The sequence below is a fragment of the Copadichromis virginalis genome, linkage group LG3, assembly GCF_057382275.1.
Source record: "Copadichromis virginalis isolate Kocher_CV1m ecotype Utaka linkage group LG3, C_Virginalis_male_GT1.1, whole genome shotgun sequence".
NCBI classification, from domain to species: domain Eukaryota; kingdom Metazoa; phylum Chordata; class Actinopteri; order Cichliformes; family Cichlidae; genus Copadichromis; species Copadichromis virginalis.
In genome coordinates, this window is record NC_140620.1 from 52,072,493 (window position 1) to 52,093,662 (window position 21,170).

Sequence of the window (21,170 nt, forward strand, 5' to 3'; positions counted from 1 at the left end):
AAAACGAAAACGGAAAATCTCCGTTTTCAAAAATACCCGTGTACGTGTGGACGTAGCCTCAGTCTCTGACTGGAAGCGCTAATTCGTCATTCGGCTTTTGTCAGACTAAAGTAACTGTTAAAACTGTTTGAAAAGCTCAGCTATACAACAAGGAGAGATTGAGAATTTCCTTTTAGTTCTCAGTTTATTTGATATTGACAAAAGTTAGTCAGTTTTGTCTGTTCTTCTGTAAAACAAACTAAGATTTATTTTTAGAATTAATATTTTGTTTCTAAGTGGAATTGACAATTTAGTCTGTTTCGTTTGTTCTATTTTGAAACTTAAACGCTTTAGCGGCTGCCTTTTGTGTAGTTTGCAATATTTGCCTTTATTTATCTGAAAAAGTCTCATGTTCCTTAAGTACATCTACCCTGTTGAACTTATTATGGGAAATAAATATTTAAATAAAAACAAGCTGCTGATTATTTCACATTTTACTTGTGAGCAACGGCACATTTAAATCTTACAAATATAGTTATTTGGCTTATATCGTGATAGATATCGTTATCGCCTGAAATGAAAAAAACATATCGTGATATGAAAAAATCTCATATCGCCCAGCTCTAGTGTACAATCATGTTTGTTACGATGACCTGATTGTGAGAAGTTTTTGTCACAGTGTCTGCACTTGTATGGTGTCTCTCCTGTGTGGATTTGCTCATTCTTGTTCGTTAAGCTCACGTGCAGTGGTGAAGGATGACCCACACTAGTCACAGATGTGCTTTTTAACCCCACTGTGGAAGAGTTCATGTATTTTTAATGTACTTGGTGTGTGGAAGCCTCTCCCACATTCTTTGCAGTAGTTCATTTTGTCTCCAGTGTCTACGTTGATGCGGTTTAAGGTCCCGTTGATGATTGGAGGTTTTTCCACAAAGGTCACAGAGAAACGTTTTCCCACCACCACAGTGACGACAGGGTTGAGAACTGGATCCATCTGTGTTGCTCTGCTTCTAAACAATGACAGCGTAAGTGATCTCTGCCAATGTCCAACTACGTTTTACTGTTTGCATTATAACACTCAGCTTACCAAGCGAAAATGACTCTTCATTTTTCCAAACTGTTCATTCAGTATAACTCCATAAGTTTACCGATTAGACTTGTTCCAAACAATCAGGTTAAAATTACAAGATAAAAAAATCAATACATCCTCACAGTAACTGCACTTGTAGAGTTAATTTCTGGTGTGGATCTGTTGGTGTTTTTTTCAGGTGATGTGGAACTTTAAAAGTCTTCTCACACAGTTCACTTTTGTAAGGTCTCTCCTCAGAGTGGCTAAACATGTGTCGTTGTAACTGTGCATCTGTTGTAAACAGTTTCCCACACTGATCACAGCAGGAAACAATTTCCAGTGTAAATCCGTAGGTGAATATTTCGGTACTGTTTGTCACTGAACCTTTTTCCACAAAAATCGCAGCTGTACGCCTTAATTCCAGGGTGGGTAACTAGATGCTTCTGTAAGTTTCGACTTTGAGCAAAAGCTTTACCACACAAGTCACAGTAGTGTGCTTAAACTACACTGTGGATGAGTTGGTGTTTTTTTAAGCCTCCAGCCCGGGCAAAAGACTTTCCACACAACTCACAGCTGTACGCTTTAACTCCACTGTGGATGAGTTGGTGTCTTTTTAAGTCTCCAGCCTGAGTAAAAGATTTTCCACACAAGTCACAGCTGTAAGGTTTAAATCCACTGTGGATGAGTTGGTGTCTTTTTAAGCCTCCAGCCTGAGTAAAAGATTTTCCACACAAGTCACAGCTGTAAGGTTTAAATCCACTGTGAATGAGTTTGTGTGTTTTTAAGTTTTCTGCCAGGGTAAACCACTTTCCACACAAGTCACAGCTGTAAGGTTTAACTCCACTGTGGATGAGTTGGTGTCTTTTTAAGTCTTTAGCCAGGGTAAAAGACTTTCCACACAAGTCACAGCTGTAAGGTTTAACTCCACTGTGGATGAGTTGGTGTCTTTTTAAGTCTCCAGCCCGGGTAAAAGACTTTCCACACAAGTCACAGCTGTAAGATTTAACTCCACTGTGGATGAGTTGGTGTCTTTTTAAGTCTTTAGCCAGGGTAAAAGACTTTCCACACAAGTCACAGCTGTAAGATTTAACTCCACTGTGGATGAGTTGGTGTGTTTTTAAGTTCTCTGCCTGGGTAAACCACTTTCCACACAAGTCACAGCTGTAAGGTTTAACTACACTGTGGATGAGTTGGTGTTTTTTTAAGCCTCCAGCCCGGGCAAAAGACTTTCCACACAACTCACAGCTGTACGCTTTAACTCCACTGTGGATGAGTTGGTGTCTTTTTAAGCCTCCAGCCTGAGTAAAAGATTTTCCACACAAGTCACAGCTGTAAGGTTTAAATCCACTGTGAATGAGTTTGTGTGTTTTTAAGTTTTCTGCCAGGGTAAACCACTTTCCACACAAGTCACAGCTGTAAGGTTTAACTCCACTGTGGATGAGTTGGTGTCTTTTTAAGTCTCCAGCCCGGGTAAAAGACTTTCCACACAAGTCACAGCTGTAAGATTTAACTCCACTGTGGATGAGTTGGTGTCTTTTTAAGTCTCCAGCCCGGGTAAAAGACTTTCCACACAAGTCACAGCTGTAAGATTTAACTCCACTGTGGATGAGTTGGTGTCTTTTTAAGTCTTTAGCCAGGGTAAAAGACTTTCCACACAAGTCACAGCTGTAAGATTTAACTCCACTGTGGATGAGTTGGTGTGTTTTTAAGTTCTCTGCCTGGGTAAACCACTTTCCACACAAGTCACAGCTGTAAGGTTTAACTACACTGTGGATGAGTTGGTGTTTTTTTAAGGCTCCAGTCAGGGTAAAAGACTTTCCACACAAGTCACAGCTGTATGCTTTAACTCCACTGTGGATGAGTTGGTGTGTTTTTAAGCCTCCAGCCTGAGTAAAAGACTTTCCACACAAGTCACAGCTGTAAGGTTTAAATCCACTGTGCATGAGTTGGTGTCTTTTTAAGCTTTGAGCATGGGTAAAAGACTTTCCACACAACTCACAGCTGTAAGGTTTAAATCCACTGTGGATGAGTTGGTGTGTTTTTAAGGCTCCAGCCAGGGTAAAAGACTTTCCACACAAGTCACAGCTGTAAGGTTTAAATCCACTGTGGATGAGTTGGTGTCTTTTTAAGGCTTCAGCCAGGGTAAAAGACTTTCCACATAAGTCACAGCTGTATGCTTTAACTCCACTGTGGATGAGTTGGTGTTTCTTTAAGTCTCCAGCCAGGGTAAAAGACTTTCCACACAAGTCACAGCTGTATGCTTTAACTCCACTGTGGATGAGTTGGTGTTTCTTTAAATATCCAGCCAGGGTAAAAGACTTTCCACACAAGTCACAGCTGTATGCTTTAACTCCACTGTGGATGAGTTGGTGTGTTTTTAAGACTCCAGCCCGGGCAAAAGACTTTCCACACAAGTCACAGCTGTAAGGTTTAAATCCACTGTGAATGAGTTGGTGTGTTTTTAAGTTTTCTGCTTGGGTAAAACACTTTCCACACAAGTCACAGCTGTAAGGTTTAAATCCACTGTGAATGAGTTGGTGTTTTTTTAAGGCTCCAGCCTGCACAAACGACTTTCCACACAAGTCACAGCTGTAAGGTTTAACTCCACTGTGGATGAGTTTGTGTCTTTTTAAGCCTCCAGCCAGGGTAAAAGACTTTCCACACAACTCACAGCTGTACGTTTTCTCTCCCTTTCTTCTGTGAGGTTTGTCAGCCTCCTGAGAGTGCTGACTTCTTGCTCCATGTTGGTCCTGCAGTGACAGAGGCAGTGAGTGAAATGCAGTCGTGGAACAAACTGAAACTCCCTCCGTCAGTGGAATCAAACATGTCAACAAACACATTGCTGGTGTGTTACCACCACCTTCTGGTGATAGTATCACATTACAATGATGTGACACAAAGAGAGGTATAATTAAAATGACATTAGGAAATATTGATCAGCAGAGAAAATCTTTTATTTCACAAAATTTTTTTGAGTTCAACTGATGATATTGTTGTTTCAATGTGTGTAGATAAAATATGATCTTTGTATTTTCTTGTGACTTCTGTGGTTTCTGATTTTGAATGTAGATTCTGTATATACAGGGAGTGCAGAATTATTAGGCAAATGAGTATTTTGTCCACATCATCCTCTTCATGCATGTTGTCTTACTCCAAGCTGTATAGGCTCGAAAGCCTACTACCAATTAAGCATATTAGGTGATGTGCATCTCTGTAATGAGAAGGGGTGTGGTCTAATGACAACACCCTATATCAGGTGTGCATAATTATTAGGCAACGTCCTTTCCTTTGGCAAAATGGGTCAAAAGGAGGACTTGACAGGCTCAGAAAAGTCAAAAATAGTGAGATATCTTGCAGAGGGATGCAGCAGTCTCAAAATTGCAAAGCTTCTGAAGCGTGATCATCGAACAATCAAGCGTTTCATTCAAAATAGTCAACAGGGTCGCAAGAAGCGTGTGGAAAAACCAAGGCGCAAAATAACTGCCCATGAACTGAGAAAAGTCAAGCGTGCAGCCGCCAAGATGCCACTTGCCACCAGTTTGGCCATATTTCAGAGCTGCAACATCACTGGAGTGCCCAAAAGCACAAGGTGTGCAATACTCAGAGACATGGCCAAGGTAAGAAAGGCTGAAAGACGACCACCACTGAACAAGACACACAAGCTGAAACGTCAAGACTGGGCCAAGAAATATCTCAAGACTGATTTTTCTAAGGTTTTATGGACTGATGAAATGAGAGTGAGTCTTGATGGGCCAGATGGATGGGCCGTGGCTGGATTGGTAAAGGGCAGAGAGCTCCAGTCCGACTCAGACGCCAGCAAGGTGGAGGTGGAGTACTGGTTTGGGCTGGTATCATCAAAGATGAGCTTGTGGGGCCTTTTCGGGTTGAGGATGGAGTCAAGCTCAACTCCCAGTCCTACTGCCAGTTTCTGGAAGACACCTTCTTCAAGCAGTGGCACAGGAAGAAGTCTGCATCCTTCAAGAAAAACATGATCTTCATGCAGGACAATGCTCCATCACACGCGTCCAAGTACTTCACAGCGTGGCTGGCAAGAAAGGGTATAAAAGAAGAAAAACTAATGACATGGCCTCCTTGTTCACCTGATCTGAACTCCAATGAGAACCTGTGGTCCATCATCAAATGTGAGATTTACAAGGAGGGAAAACGGTACACCTCTCTGAACAGTGTCTGGGAGGCTGTGGTTGCTGCTGCACGCAATGTTGATGGTGAACAGATCAAAACACTGACAGAATCCATGGATGGCAGGCTTTTGAGTGTCCTTGCAAAGAAAGGTGGCTATGTTGGTCGCTGATTTGTTTTTGTTTTGTTTTTGAATGTCAGAAATGTATATTTGTGAATGTGGAGATGTTATATTGCTTTTACTGGTAAAAAATAAATAATTGAAATGGGTATATATTTGTTTTTTGTTAAGTTGCCTAATAATTATGCACAGTAATAGTCACCTGCACACACAGATATCCCCCTAAAATAGCTAAAACTAAAAGCAAACTAAAAACTACTTCCAAAAACATTCAGGTTTGATATTAATGTGTTTTTTGGGTTCATTGAGAACATGGTTGTTGTTCAATAGTAAAATTATTCCTCAAAAATACAACTTGCCTAATAATTCTGCACTCCCTGTATGGATGAGCCCAGGATAGAAAAGATAAAGCTGCTGTTAACGGGTTTTTAAAAACCAAGCAGCTGAACACACAGTTTCAATAACAGTGTTGTGTTGTCTGTGATGTTTTTCTCACCTTTTGTGTTGAAGACATTTTTTCCTCTGTAGTGGCTGAGCTGAGTCCAAATGGCTGAAATTGTTTCTCTGCTGTTCCAGACTCTTCTGCTCCTGTTACTCCTGTTGTAAAAAAAAAAAAAGTATCGATCGATATCGATATTGAACCGTTTGATACAGTGCTTTCGGTTCGGTACGCATATGTATCAAACAATACAAAATTTTAATTTATTTTATCAACTTTTCTTCTGATGATGCTGTCTGTGTTGAGAGCTCAGTGGATCTGCATTCGACTACTCCGCCTAGGCTCCACTGTCGAGCGCAGATCCACTGAGCGCAGCACAAGCTAGCAAGACAGTAGCTAAGCTGGTTGCAACATGGCAAATTGAACCTCCCCCACCCTCATTCAGATCTGGACTTTGGAACTATTTTGGTCTTCATGTGAAGTATGTACGGTGGCCCCTAGAGACAAAGCACGTACAAACTCCAAAACACTTGCAAACTCCAAAACACTTGCAAACTCCAAAACACTTGCAAACTCCAAAACACTTGCAAACCCCAAAACACATGCAAATTCCAAAACACAACGGAAGTGCTCCAGGACGCTAGGGGCAGTGTTGAGCTTTTGTTACCTAGTAACTACACAAGCCAGGAAGTACCAATGACCGGATTTGGGGTCTGCAGCCTTAAAGGCCGCATTTTAAGGCCGATTACGTCACAGCGACACGACAAAGACTGTCCCAATTCAAAGGCTGCTCGAAATGCAGCCCTAAAATGCGTCCTTAATTTCCCTGAATTTTAAGGATGGGTCGGTGTAGCCTTCATGGCCCAACATATCCCAGACTTCATAGCGCGGCAGTGGTGTGGACAATTTTGCCGGGGGAAAAAAAACGGCGGAAGCAGAGCGGATGAAGAGTAAACTTTCAGAAGTAAGTACTGAATATTATGTCACTTATTTATGCGCAAATGTTTTTATAATGAAGAACATTAAAACATCACTGTTGGCCACATGTCGGGAAAGTTATGTGACATTAGCGATGTTTGTACTAACTTGGTTTTAAAGCCTTTACTTCAAAATATACGCCGTACAATAGTTGACTTTAATCTTACAGAGAATGTGATGATTTTGTGAATAATTAAAGTCAGTCATATATCCACAAACACAACAAGCTGAAAGTCAGTGAACCTGCTCGGTTTGCAGTCCTGAATATCACGGCACAAGCAGGATCCACTGCACTGTTAATGTGCAAATTCCCTGCTGACTCGGCCTCAGGATGTGTAGAGGCAAGAATCAATCATATATATATATATATATATATATATATATATATATATATGCGCGCGCAGTATCTTAGCTGTTCCCAGGACTGCGCTCTTCTGGACAGAGATCTCCGATGTTGTTCCCGGGATCTGCTGGAGCCACTCGCCTAGCTTGGAGTCACCGCACCTAGTGCTCCGATTACCACGGGGACCACTGTTACCTTCACCCTCCACATCCTCTCGAGCTCTTCTCTGAGCCCTTGGTATTTCTCCAGCTTCTCGTGTTCCTTCTTCCTGATATTGCTGTCATTCGGAACCGCTACATCGATCACTACGGCCGTCTTCTTCTGTTTGTCTACCACCACTATGTCCGGTTGGTTAGCCACCACCATTTTGTCCGTCTGTATCTGGAAGTCCCACAGGATCTTAGCTCGGTCATTCTCCACCACCCTTGGGGGCATCTCCCATTTTGACCTCGGGACTTCCAGGTTATACTCGGCACAGATGTTCCTGTACACTATGCCGGCCACTTGGTTATGGCGTTCCATGTATGCCTTGCCTGCTAGCATCTTGCACCCTGCTGTTATGTGCTGGATTGTCTCTGGGGCATCTTTACACAGCCTGCACCTGGGGTCTTGCCTGGTGTGATAGACCCCAGCCTCTATGGATCTTGTGCTCAGAGCTTGTTCTTGTGCTGCCATGATTAGTGCTTCTGTGCTGTCTTTCAGTCCAGCTTTGTCCAGCCACTGGTAGGATTTCTGGATATCAGCCACCTCCTCTATCTGCCGGTGGTACATACCGTGCAGGGGCCTGTCCTTCCATGATGGTTCCTCGTCTCCCTCCTCTTTCTTGGGTTTCTGCTGCCTGAGGTATTCACTGAGCACTCGGTCAGTTGGGGCCATCTTCCCAATGTATTCTTGGATGTTCGTTGTCTCATCCTGGACTGTGGTGCTGACACTCACCAGTCCCCGGCCCCCTTCCTTCCGCTTAGCGTACAGCCTCAGGGTGCTGGATTTGGGGTGAAACCCTCCATGCATGGTAAGGAGCTTTCTTGTCTTTATGTCAGTGGCTTCTATCTCCTCCTTTGGCCAGCCTATTACCCCAGCAGGGTACCTGATCACGGGCAGGGCGTACGTGTTGATGGCCCGGATCTTGTTCTTACCATTCAGCTGACTCCTCAGGACTTGCCTGACCCTCTGCAGGTACTTGGTGGTTGCAGCTTTTCTAGCGGCCTCTTCATGGTTCCCATTCGCCTGCGGGATCCCCAGGTACTTGTAACTGTCCTCTATGTCTGCAATGTTGCCTTCTGGTAGTTCAATCCCCTCAGTTCTGACTACCTTCCCTCTCTTTGTTACCATCCGACTACACTTCTCCAGTCCGAACGACATTCCAATGTCATTGCTGTATAGCCTGGTAGTGTGGATCAGTGAATCGATGTCTCGTTCACTCTTGGCATACAGCTTGATGTCATCCATGTACAGGAGGTGGCTGACAACTGCTCCGTTCCGTAGTCGGTATCCGTAGCCAGTCTTGTTAATGATCTCACTGAGGGGGTTCAGGCCTATGCAGAACAGCAGTGGGGACAGAGCATCTCCTTGGTAGATCCCGCACTTGATGGTGACTTGTGCTATGGGCTTGGAGTTGGCCTCTAGTGTTGTACGCCACATCCCCATTGAGTTCCTGATGAAGGCTCTTAGGGTCCCATTGATCTTGTACAATTCTAGGCATTCCAGTATCCAGCTGTGGGGCATTGAGTCATAGGCCTTCTTGTAATCAATCCAGGCAGTGCACAGGTTGGTCAGTCTGGTCTTGCAGTCTCGGCTGATTGTTCTGTCTACCAGTAGCTGGTGTTTTGCGCCTCTGGTATTCTTGCCAATTCCTTTCTGTGTCCCGCTCATGTATTGACCCATGTGCCTGTTCATCTTAGCCGATATGATGCCTGACAGGAGCTTCCATGTAGTACTGAGGCAGGTTATTGGTCGGTAGTTGGAGGGGACCGGTCCCTTCTTGGGGTCCTTGGGGATCAGGACCGTCCGGCCTTCAGTTAGCCATTCCGGGTGTCTCTCGTTAACTAGCAGCTGGTTCATTTGTGCTGCCAGACGCTCGTGGAGTGCAGTCAGCTTCTTCAGCCAGTAGGCGTGAACCATGTCGGGCCCTGGTGCTGTCCAACTCTTCATACTGGAGACCCTTTCTTGGATATCTGCCACTGTGATGGTTACTGGACCCTGTTCAGGGAGGTCGCTGTGGTCTGCCCTCAGATCCTCTAGCCACTGAGCATTGCCGTTATGGGTTGCATCCTTCTCCCATATGCTCTTCCAGTATTGCTCCGTCTCCAGCCTTGGTGGTGCTGTTCTCTTATTGTTCCCTTGCCACTGAGAGTACACCTTTGCTGGTTCTGTGGAGAACAGCTGGTTTATTCTCCTGCCTTCTATCTCTCTGGTGTACCTCCTCAAGCGGCTGGCCAAGGCTGTGAGTCTTTGCTTGGCAGTTTCCAAGGCCTCAGGTATGGACAGCTTGCTGTATTTCTTAGGCACCTTATTTGTCGCACCTTTCTGCAACTCCGTTAGTTGGCTAACCTCCCTCCGTGCTACTTTGATCTTGCCCTCTAGCCTCCTTCTCCATGGAGGGTACTGCCCCTTGTCGCTGTTCAACTTGTAGCCAAGCATCTCACTGATCACTGTTGCCGTATTGTAGATGAGCTTGTTAGTGTCGGTAATCGTGGTTGTAGGTATTGCCCGTAGTGCTGCATTAACATCATCTAGCAGACCTTCTGAGGGTACTTCACGTAATCTTGGTAACCGGCTACGGGGGATCCAGGTTTCAAGCTTGGCCATGATCCTATTTTTCAGGTCAGTTCCTCTCGCACTCAACGATCCTTCTCCTATCGCACTTGGGGCTATGTACCCAATCTCGGGTGATGATATCTCCCCCCTGACCTGGCGTCCTGACTCCTCCTTGCCGTAGCATTTGTGTTGTACCTCGTTAATCTCTAGCTGTGAGAGCAGTCCCTTCTTTCGAATGTTGGAACACTGAGCTACTAGTTGTTTCGCCGTCATTGTGGATGTTGGGTATCGAAGAATCCATAGGTCCCTCATCCTATTCATGTAGCCCCTTCCGCCAGGGTTACTTGCGTAGTAGCATTCCAACAATGCCCTGTTTTCGTCTCTTGCCCACCGATGCCTTCTTGTTCCAGTAGCCCATATATATATATATATATATATATATATATATATATATATATATATATATATATATATATATATATATATATATATATATGTGTGTGTATATATATATATACACAAAAAAATCCATGAATTCACATGGTAGGATTTGTAAAGAATTTATCCGTAAATCAGGGTGGCAAATAAGTATTTGGTCAATAACAAAAATACAACTCAATACTTTGTAACATAACCTTTGTTGGCAATAACAGAGGTCAAACGTTTACTATAGGTCTTTACCAGGTTTGCACACACAGTAGCTGGTATTTTGGCCCATTCCTCCATGCAGATCTTCTCGAGAGCAGTGATGTTTTGGGGCTGTTGCCAAGCAACACGGACTTTCAACTCCCGCCACAGATTTTCTATGGGGTTGAGGTCTGGAGACTGGCTAGGCCACTCCAGGACTTTCAAATGCTTCTTACAGAGCCACTCCTTTGTTGCCCGGGCGGTGTGTTTTGGATCATTGTCATGTTGGAAGACCCAGCCTCGTTTCATCTTCAAAGTTCTCACTGATGGAAGGAGGTTTTGGCTCAAAATCTCACGATACATGGCCCCATTCATTCTGTCCTTAACACGGATCAGTCGTCCTGTCCCCTTGGCAGAAAAACAGCCCCATAGCATGATGTTTCCACCCCCATGCTTCACAGTAGGTATGGTGTTCTTGGGATGCAACTCGGTATTCTTCGTCCTCCCAACACGACGAGTTGAGTTTATACCAAAAAGTTCTACTTTGGTTTCATCTGACCACATGACATTCTCCCAATCCTCTGCTGTATCATCCATGTGCTCTCTGGCAAACTTCAGACGGGCCTGGACATGCACTGGCTTCAGCAGCGGAACACGTCTGGCACTGCGGGATTTGATTCCCTGCCGTTTTAGTGTGTTACTGATGGTGACCTTTGTTACTTTGGTCCCAGCTCTCTGCAGGTCATTCACCAGGTCCCCCGTGTGGTTCTGGGATCTTTGCTCACCGTTCTCATGATCATTTTGACCCCACGGGATGAGATCTTGCGTGGAGCCCCAGATCGTGGGAGATTATCAGTGGTCTTGTATGTCTTCCATTTTCTGATGATTGCTCCCACAGTTGATTTTTTCACACCAAGCTGCTTGCCTATTGTAGATTCACTCTTCCCAGTCTGGTGCAGGTCTACAATCCTGTTCCTGGTGTCCTTCGAGAGCTCTTTGGTCTTGGCCATGGCGGAGTTTGGAGTCTGACCGTTTGAGGCTGTGGACAGGTGTCTTTTATACAGATGATGAGTTCGAACAGGTGCCATTCATACAGGTAACGAGTGGGGGACAGAAAAGCGTCTTACAGAAGACGTTACAGGTCTGTGGGAGCCAGAGATTTTCCATGTTTGAGGTGACCAAATACTTATTTGCCACCCTGATTTACGAATAAATTCTTTACAAATCCTACCATGTGAATTCATGGATTTTTTTTTCACATTCTGTCTCTCACAGTTGAAGTGTACCTCTGGTGCAAATTACTGACCTCTGTCATCATTTTAAGTGGGGGAACTTGCACAATCGGTGGCTGACTAAATACTTTTTTGCCCCACTGTATATTCTACAGTTAATGTTAGCTATGTTATATTGCTGCCTCTGTTTGGTGGTGTTGAGCCAAACGGACTTTAACGTTTGTTTGAACGAGCTGACGGTTCACTCGTTAAGCTGAAAGAAAGATGCTTTAATCACAGGAGTCACACATGTGTCCACTGTACCATCTGGGAACTCTTCTTGTTTCGTAATAACACAAACACTAAATCCTCCTTCTCTGGTGCTGTTTTGTAGCAGTGTATACACCTGAGACTGTCACCTGTCTGTCTGTCCTGCACTCTCTCTCTCTGTTTCTTTCTCTCCGATTGTGGAATAAAAGTATGAACATTCATTTATAAGTTACACTTGTGTTTGAATCCTGCAGCTTATCACACATTTGATTTCCATGTGTGACAACTGCAAGTGTCCAGAGTGAGGACAGACTGAGGGACCCACTGCTGCACATCATGTGTGAGGCTTTGCACCCCTGATGATCCACCAGGACAAACTCAGCAGTGTGTGAGGAAGAGGAGGAGGAAGAGCCAGCAGCAGCTGACAGATGGAGAGAATAGACAGACTGTTCCCTGTTTGTGAAGGATTGCTAGGAAAGTTTAACATAACTGTCTGTCCTAAATCAGTCTTATTAGGTAATGTTCAAATAATGTTATCATCCCAGTGTTTTCAGTGTGGGAGAAAGTACTCAGGGCCTTCAAGTTACACACTATGAAAGGCAGCAACAAGTTTAATATTCAGAAACCTAAAGTATGTATCAGCAGCAGAATGGAGCTAAAAATAAATGTTTGTTTCAGTTCTATGAAGCTTTGAGTATTTTGGATTAGTAGCACTGCTGTGTTTGTTGCATCATATTGCTGTAATTGTTTATATGCTTTATATATTCTGAGCTAAGTTGATCTATAGTGTTACATCATATTCTATAAGGATGTTATGTGTTTGTTTACTTTCTGCCCAGTTTGACCCATTTAGCAGAAGTCAGCCTGTTTAAGGCTCTGATATCTGTTCTGTATGACTTGCGGTGTGTTCACACCGAACGCGATGGACGCGAATAGAGCGTCAGGTTTACATGTAAAGTCAATGGAAAGGTGCGATGACACGCGATTGCGGGTCCCGCGAAAATGCCAAAACGCGTGAAACTCGCGTCAGTGTAGCGCGTCTGGCGCGTTTGACACGCGAATAAAACCACGCGCGTGAGTTTTTGTGTTGCATTTTGTGCATACGCGCGTTTGCAAGTGTTTTGGAGTTTGCAAGTGCTTTGTCTCTAGGGGCCACCGTAAGTATGACCCTTAAGGTAAGCGCGTCATGGACAAAAGTAAAACAGTATGTTGGATGTGCCACGCAATGCTCAATTACATGGGTGGGAACTATTGTGTTAGCGCAGTTAGCCCCACGGTAGCTCGTTAACGGAGATTTGCAGTGTTGTGGCGTTAACGTCATTTCAATGAGATTAACGCTGACAGCACAAGTGGGAACACAATGAATATGACTGCACATTTACACCGACATCATCCTAGTGCAAAGACAAGTGGAAGCAGACAAAAACAACAAGCACGCATGCTACAAACTAGAGCTGGGCGATATATCGAGTTTTTAAAAAAATATCGATATATTTTTATACGAGATATAAGATGTGACAATATCCTTTATATCGATATAGTCTATGTTACGTTATAATTATACTTGTGGAGCCGCAGGTTTGCCTCTCTTTCGTCCACTTTCGTCTTTACGCAATGTTACTCGGCCTCGCCTCTCCTTCACTGAACACAACTCCTCGTCCCCCATCGCTTCACCTGCAGGAAGCGACAAGATGGACACGGCAAATCTCCGTTAACGAGTTACTGCGCATCGCCCCGTGCGTGGGGCTGGACGGCGTCAACGTGTTAGCTAGCTAACCACGCTAACGAGCTAACCACGCTAACGCCATGCAGCCCAGAGGGGCTGCACGGACTAAAATCCTTTCATTTTCTCAAAAGTTGACAGCGCGCCTTATGTATGAATTCTGGTTGTGCTTGATGGCCGCGAACTGATTTTATGTGGAACACGGCGCTCAGCAATCTGTCAAAAAATGTTTTAGTACGACTTTAGTAAGCTACGGAGCTGCACCGCTTGATGGATTGTCGGAGCATTACGGCTGAGCCTCGCGGAGTGATACGTACTGTGCTTCAACGTAATATTACCCTACTGTGTATAAGGACTATAAATGGCACCTGTTAAGAGACGTGGTTGCGAAGCGGATTTCAAACTCCAGGCTGTCAGTCACGCAGTACAAGTTGGGAACAGAGCAGCTGTGAAATCTGTCTTTGTTATTGTGCTCAGCGTCTTTTAGTTTACATTTTGACTGCACAATTGTGAGCTTTTTGTTATGCACAAAAACAACATTGTTTTCTTTTATTTATGGAGCATTATTATTTAATAAATGCTCATAATTTAGTTTTGAGTAAATTTTATGTACATCTGCTCTATGTTAATAAAAGTGCCTGTGTGACATCTGGGACACAGCTTTGACTAAGAACTCTCTTTTTGTTCTTACTTTATGGCTTTAAAAAAATATATCGAGATATATATCTTATATCGCCATCCAGCTAAAAAATATCGAGATATGAATTTTGGGTCATATCGCCCAGCCCTACTACAAACTTTACCCGAGTCATTAGCACATGATTCTCCTTATGGGGACCTGATATGTTTAATATGCTGCTGAGAGTATAGCCCAGAAGAAGCGTATAGTATAGCTTTTATTTTGGAAAGAGACATTTCTCTGTAATAAACTCTCTTTTCCAAAGATGAGTGATTTCTCGATCAGATAGATTTATTTTTTTATTACTTTGTTGTTTCGGCAACATTAAATTTAAAAACTGTACTTTTGAGTTAAAATATATATTTATAATTTTAATAAATGACAAATTAAAAAGGCATGAACATTTTTTTCTATCGAAAAAATATCGAACCGAATTGTGAATTTTGTGTATCGTTGCACCCCTAAAATATATATTTTTTTCTTTTTTTGAAGCTTTGTAAAAGCCCGAAAGACGCAGAGATACGTAGTAGGATTAAAGAGCGTAATAACTGACTGAAACGGAAGACGGCAGCACTGCATGTACATGCATGTACAAGCCGCTGATAAACACCAGGCCGAGAGGCCGGGGGCACCCCACCTCCGAAGTGGCCCGAGCGAGCCCCAATAAGCGGCCGCCAAGGAGTGAGCCGGTGTGTACCCGGACGCCCACCCCCAGACACAAAGAACCACCAACGCACCGACACCTGAGGGAGTCCGCCACCGGCAGGGGAAGTTGTGGTGGGTGGAGATAGGCCTCCAAACCTTGGAGGGCCTGAGATGTCCCCAGAGAGGTGGCGACTGATACCCAACCTGACATATAGACACAGACATACAGGCACACACAGACACAAACATCCATTCCCACCTTCATGCTCTCATATGCACTTACTCCACACTCAACCGACGTGGAGACAGACATAAAGAGACGCTGTACACACGATCACACTCCCCAAGCGTACTCTACGAACCGGGTCTAGGTACCCTTGCCCCTGGAGGGGGGGATTGCACCCAGACCCAGGTGGTGTTACCCTTTTCCCTGCGGTGGGGAGAGGCAGACCGCCCCGACTCCGCAGCAGCAGGGAGGCCCCACACCCCAGACCGCAGTCGGACGGCCAACTCCTCCTAGCCCCCCCGCTCTAGCAGGCCGCAGAGAACGGGGGTGAGAGAAGACTCCAAACCTCCCTCCACCCGCTCATTGTAGTGTTGATGCATGTGTGTTCTAAGGTGCAATTAAAACCCAGGAGGGCATGGAGCTATTTGTTACAACATTACACCCCCCCCCCCCTCCCCGCACGGTGCGCCCCCTCCCTTCCCGTATCATGGTTCCTTTTGGACGTCACCACATCAAAAAATCAACACAAGATGTCAAAAAGGCCAAAACTGTCAGGTGCCCAGGGAAGAAAAAAAAAGAGAAAAGAAGAGGAGGAGAAACAAGAAAAAGACAGAGGTAGGTAACGTTAGCCTACATGAAATTATTTGTCTGAATGTGATAGTAACCTAAATTTTTAGCATTAAGCTAATGTTACATGATTCGCTAATTGCTAATCAATAAATAGCTAGTTAACTGTTTTAACGTCAGTTAATATTGTGGAGGGGGCTAAATTGTTATGGAAAATAATAATGTAACGTTAAGTAATTACAGTACTCCCACCTTTCCCACCATTCCTCATTTGTATTCATCTTTTAAGCAGGTGTTTTTTTGTTTACATTGTTATTGCCTTCTGGTTAGCTAACGTTTACCCTGCAGGTAATAGTCACTTTTCCACCCCTGTATATATTATAGTTGTAAGTCTAGTTGTTAAAGTGCACATCATTAATGTTAATTAAGCAATATCACATGAGAGGGAATGCTGTTTTTTAATATGAGCACTGCTGTGATTCGGTCAAAGATAATCATAACATAACATTCTCATATGATATTATACTGTTACTTTGCATTCTGCTATTCAGCATTTTACTGTAATGATGGCAATAAATTGAATCTAATCTAATTTGCATATCAGTTAACATCATACATATATCTCTTTGGTTTTTCATTTATATTATATCATTTCATTTTATTCCTGGAATCATATGTTTTTATTATTAGACTTTAATACTCAGTGGTGTCACATACTCCTCTCTTCAGATGCACTGTTGAAGTTTCTAAATCCCACCCCTGGGCCATCTACCACATCTACCGCTGCTGCCTCCACTTCAGCAGCACAACCCACCAGTGATGCAGCATCAGCAGCACAACCCAGCCATGATGCAGCAGCATCAAGCGGTCTTCCTGTTGCCTCCACCTCAGCAGCACAACCCACCAGTTTTGCAGCATCAGCAGCACAACCCAGCCATGATGCAGCAGCATCAAGCGGTGTTCCTGTTGCCTCCACCTCAGCAGCACAACCCAGCAGTGATGCAGCAGCATCAAGCGGTCTTCCTGCTGCACCAATAGACCCTGCTGACTGGCCTTCTGCTTTAACTGAAAAGGTACGAACAGAGTTAGTTCACAGAGGTCCATTTGTAATTGATAGTGACTTCACATTCCCGAAACAGAAAGACGGGCGAAGGTGTCAGCATGATTATTTTAACAGACTCTTAATCAATGGGGAAAAGGTGAGAAGAACCTGGCTTATGTATTCGAAAAAAGAGGATAGCTTGCACTGCTTCTGCTGCAAAATGTTTTCCAAGAGAGATTACAAACTGAGTAGGGAAGGTCTGAAGGACTGGAAAAATGCAAGCCACTTGCTCAAGGTCCATGAGTAGGGATGGGTACCGGTGTCCGGTACGGTAGTAACCAGACCGAAAAGCAGCGCACATTTCGGTGCTTTTTTTTCCTGAGCTGTGATACACTTTAGATTCTAGCCAATCATTTTACGTTTCCGAGGATAGTAGGCGGGGCCAGGTATGTACGTTCTTTTAGAGCAGAGCTACAGATTAAAAATGCCCAAGACAAAGCGGTCAAAAGTCTGGCTGTACTTCACAGCAAAATATGCAAACTCAGCAGCCTGTGTTTTTTGTGTTTTTTCCATTGTTTAAGCACTGCTTCCAGCCAAGAGTGATACCATATATGCCCCATAGCTGCAGAAAAGGCTAACATTGTTATCTTTTTACAAAAAACAGCTGAACATGAGAGGTTTTTGGACCAATTTTGTGTTCTCCATTCTTTAAGCACCGGTTTGAGCACCGTTTAAGCACCGGCACCGTTTCAAAAGTACCGGTTTGGCACCGGTATCGGATAAAACCTAAACGATACCCATCCCTATCCATGAGGATAGCCAGGAGCATAATGCTCACATGGCAACATGGAAGGACTTGGAGGTCTGTTTTGCGAAAGGACTCACAATAGATAAACAAGAGATGGCACTTGCTGAGGCTGAGAGAAAAAGGTGGCGTGAAGTTCTACATCGTTTGGTGGCAATAATTCAGTCCTTAGCTGAAAGAAACATGGCTTTCAGGGGGTCCACAGACACATTAAATAAACCAGACAATGGCAATTTTCTGAAAGAAGTGGAGCTTATGGCCAAATTTGATCCAGTGATGAAGCAGCATGTCAGTAGAGTAGAAAGTGGAGCTGGCAGTCACATACATTATCTGGGAAAAACAATCCAAAATGAACTGATTGACACCATCAGTTCAAGAATAATAAAACGCATTGTGGAAGATATCAAAACATCAAAGTATTTCTCCATCATTTTAGATTGCACACCTGATCCGAGTCATAAGGAACAGCTCTCTGTCATAGTCAGGATAGTGTCACAAGAAGGCATACCACAAGTTAAAGAGCATTTCCTGGGCTTTCTTGTTGCAGAGGAATCAACAGGAGATCATTTGTCAACTCTCATGCTAAAACGGATAGAGGAGCTTAACATTCCTTTTGAAGACTGCAGAGGACAGTCCTATGACAATGGGGCCAACATGAAGGGAAAAAATAAAGGTGTTCAGGCAAGGTTGCTTCAGCTAAACTCAAGAGCTTTTTTGGTCCCATGTGGTGCCCACACTTTAAATCTGGTAGTAGCTGATGCTGCAAAAAGCTCACCAGATGCCCTTGGCTACTTTGGGCATTTAGCAAAATTATTCAAGCTCTTCTCAGCCTCCACCCATAGGTGGGGTGTTCTCTTGAAACATGTGAAAACCACCTTGAAATCATGGGCTGAGACCAGATGGGAAAGCAGGATAAAAAGCATTGAGGCAGTCAGATATCAGGCTCGGCAAGTCAGAGAGGCTCTTCTGGAGGTGAGGGAAACAGCTACAGACCCTGTGGTCAGAGTTGAAGCCCAGTCTTTGGCTGAGGAGATTGGATCCTATCGTTTTTGCATTTGTACAGCCATCTGGTATGACATTCTCAGCAAGATCCAGTATGTGAGTAAACTCATGCAGTCGCCCTCCATGCAGCTAGATGTGGCTGTCGACTTGCTGAAGAAAACCAAAGATTCCCTCACCAGCTACAGAAACACTGGATTTTCTGATGCACAGACAACGGCAAAGGAGATGTGTGAAGAAATGAATGTGGAGGCTGAACTCAAACAAAAGCGATTGAGAACCACCAAAAGGCACTTCGGTTATGAGTCTCCAGATGACCCCATACAAGATGCACTTAAAAAAATGGAAACCACATTTTTTAATGTGGTAGTGGATACAGCCATCTCTTCACTTGATGAGAGATTTCAGAACCTTGGAGAGGTGAATGACAAGTTTGGAGTACTCCTCAATTTCCACAACTTACAAAAAGAAGAGCTGCTACAGCAGTGCCAAACACTGAGTACTACTCTGACCCATGACAGCCAGCCGGACATTAATGGCACAGAACTTGCAATGGAAATGCAGAATTTCCCACCATTGCCATCAAAGAACATGACAAACATGGAACTCTTGACCTTCCTGCATGAGAAGAAGCTGGCAGAAATTTACCCCAACATGTGGGTTGCTCTGAGAATCTTTGCCACTCTTCCTGTTACAGTGGCTGCTGCTGAAAGAAGCTTCTCTAAGCTCAAACTCATTAAAACCTACCTGAGATATACTATGATGCAAGAATGTCTCAGTGGACTTTCCATCATAAGCATAAATCATGTGGTCTCAAATCAGTTGTCATATGATGATGTTGTAGATGACTTTGCTGCAAGAAAGACTAGGAGAGTAAGGCTGTAGCAGGTCATGTGAGGTTGATGAGGGGGTGGTGTACAGTAATTTGTAAGTCATTCTAGTTAATGCAGTATTAAAAAGCACAACTAGAGAACTCTGTAGGATCCCCTTTTTTGTAATATAGTTGTTAAAGTCATACTGGTTTATTTAATATCTTGTTTTGTGCAGTGCCTTATTTATATTGTATTTTTGATTTATTTTATCCAACTTGTTGACACGTTTTATTGTGTTTATGTATGTAAAATTTATTGTATTTCATATATTCATTTTTTGTATTCATTTATTTATTCATATATTTTTTTATCTTGTTAATTATTCTGATTGTGAATTTGCTTTCTTTAAGTAAAAAAAAAAAAGGTCAAAGACAAAGCTATTCGGTTTCTTGTGAGTACATACACTACACTGCCGATGTAGGGGGGCGCCACCTAAAATCTTGCCTAGGGCGCCAGATTGGTTAGGGCCGGGCCTGCACTAGGGCAAACTATGGCATGCAGGCTTTCACATTTCACACCATTCGAAGACAAATATAACGTCGCAGAACACTCCAGCTCACATGTTAGTCTGCTCCAAGCATTCCCACAAAGGTCAGTGTTTTGTAGTAGTTAATATGTCATTTTTCATAACATAATTGTCCACTAAAGGCTGATTGCCCTCCCCCAGGCTTGTACCCGTGGCTTCATGTCCTGGGGTGGGGGTTGGTTGTTCTCCTCCCCTGCACTCCATCCTTTTGTTCATATTCCAAGATTATTTTTGCTATATGTATTCTTACCTCCTAGCAACCGCCATATTATAATATTGCAAGCAATCACAAACTCTACAGTCTCCCTGACGTCAATGTATAGTAAGCAATCTATTATTCTCACCAGAGAAAAACATAAACTAAAACCACATCAAAGTTAGCTCCGTGCTTACCTTTAGATGAGCCCACAAACAAGAGAACTCTGTGATTAAGCTAGAAGCCTTTCCAAACACAGTTAACAGATCCAGCTACAATCCAAGAGACAGCGGTGCAGATATCGATTGAAAAGTAGGTAGTTGTATATGATCCTGTAGGTTTACTACTTTACTCCCGTTTCACGAAAAAGCAGCTCTCTCTGCTCGAGTCCTCTCCAGCGCATACACTTTGCTCCGCCCCCTTTACCCACATCTGCAGCGATTTGTTGCTGTGCGGTCACGTGACTCAGCTGCACAACGTAATCACGTGGTGTGTAATTTCAAAATTAGCGCGCTTCGGGATTGACGGCAGGCCGCAATGCATTGTGGGTAGTGATGTGCGATACTGCATATTTTGGTATCGATCTTCTGCTTTTCTTTTCATTCCAATTAAAATTATTACACTCTTGGAAATGATGATAATAATATTTCCACTGTGGGATTTCTATGCATCAGAAGTAACACTTCTACATGCTGTTAATAAATATCACTGTACCTGTCTGTGTAGGTTCTCAGTCATCCAGGTCATCGTAGTCAAAGGAGCTTGCAAAGAAAACCGTCTGGACTTCTTTAAGTTACTTGAAGACGTTTCACCTCTCATCCGAGAAGCTTCTTCAGTTCTAAGGTCAAATGGTGGAGAGTCCCAGATATAAACCTAGTGGGAGTTTCCCCCCACAGAGGGACAAAAGGACCCCCTGATGATCCTCTAATCGCCTGAGCCAAGGTGTGAAACTGGGT

At 43.7% G+C, this 21,170-nt stretch overlaps 2 protein-coding genes across 2 annotated transcripts; one reads left to right on the forward strand and one right to left on the reverse strand.

Annotated features, from left to right (window-relative positions):
• Positions 1–611: 611 nt before the first annotated feature.
• Positions 612–20,611, reverse strand: LOC146715198 (uncharacterized). The gene is made up of 3 exons (XM_085451631.1): positions 20,412–20,611; positions 5,806–5,906; positions 612–3,798 (listed from the first exon to the last, which is right to left on the reverse strand). The coding sequence occupies exons 2-3, from the start codon at positions 5,821–5,823 to the stop codon at positions 1,546–1,548; spliced, it is 2,271 nt and encodes a 756-aa protein (XP_085307757.1). The 5' UTR covers positions 5,824–5,906; positions 20,412–20,611; the 3' UTR covers positions 612–1,545.
• Positions 18,201–19,505, forward strand: LOC146715199 (zinc finger MYM-type protein 1-like). Its single transcript, XM_085440912.1, has one exon. The coding sequence runs from the start codon at positions 18,201–18,203 to the stop codon at positions 19,503–19,505; it is 1,305 nt and encodes a 434-aa protein (XP_085297038.1).
• Positions 20,612–21,170: the final 559 nt, after the last annotated feature.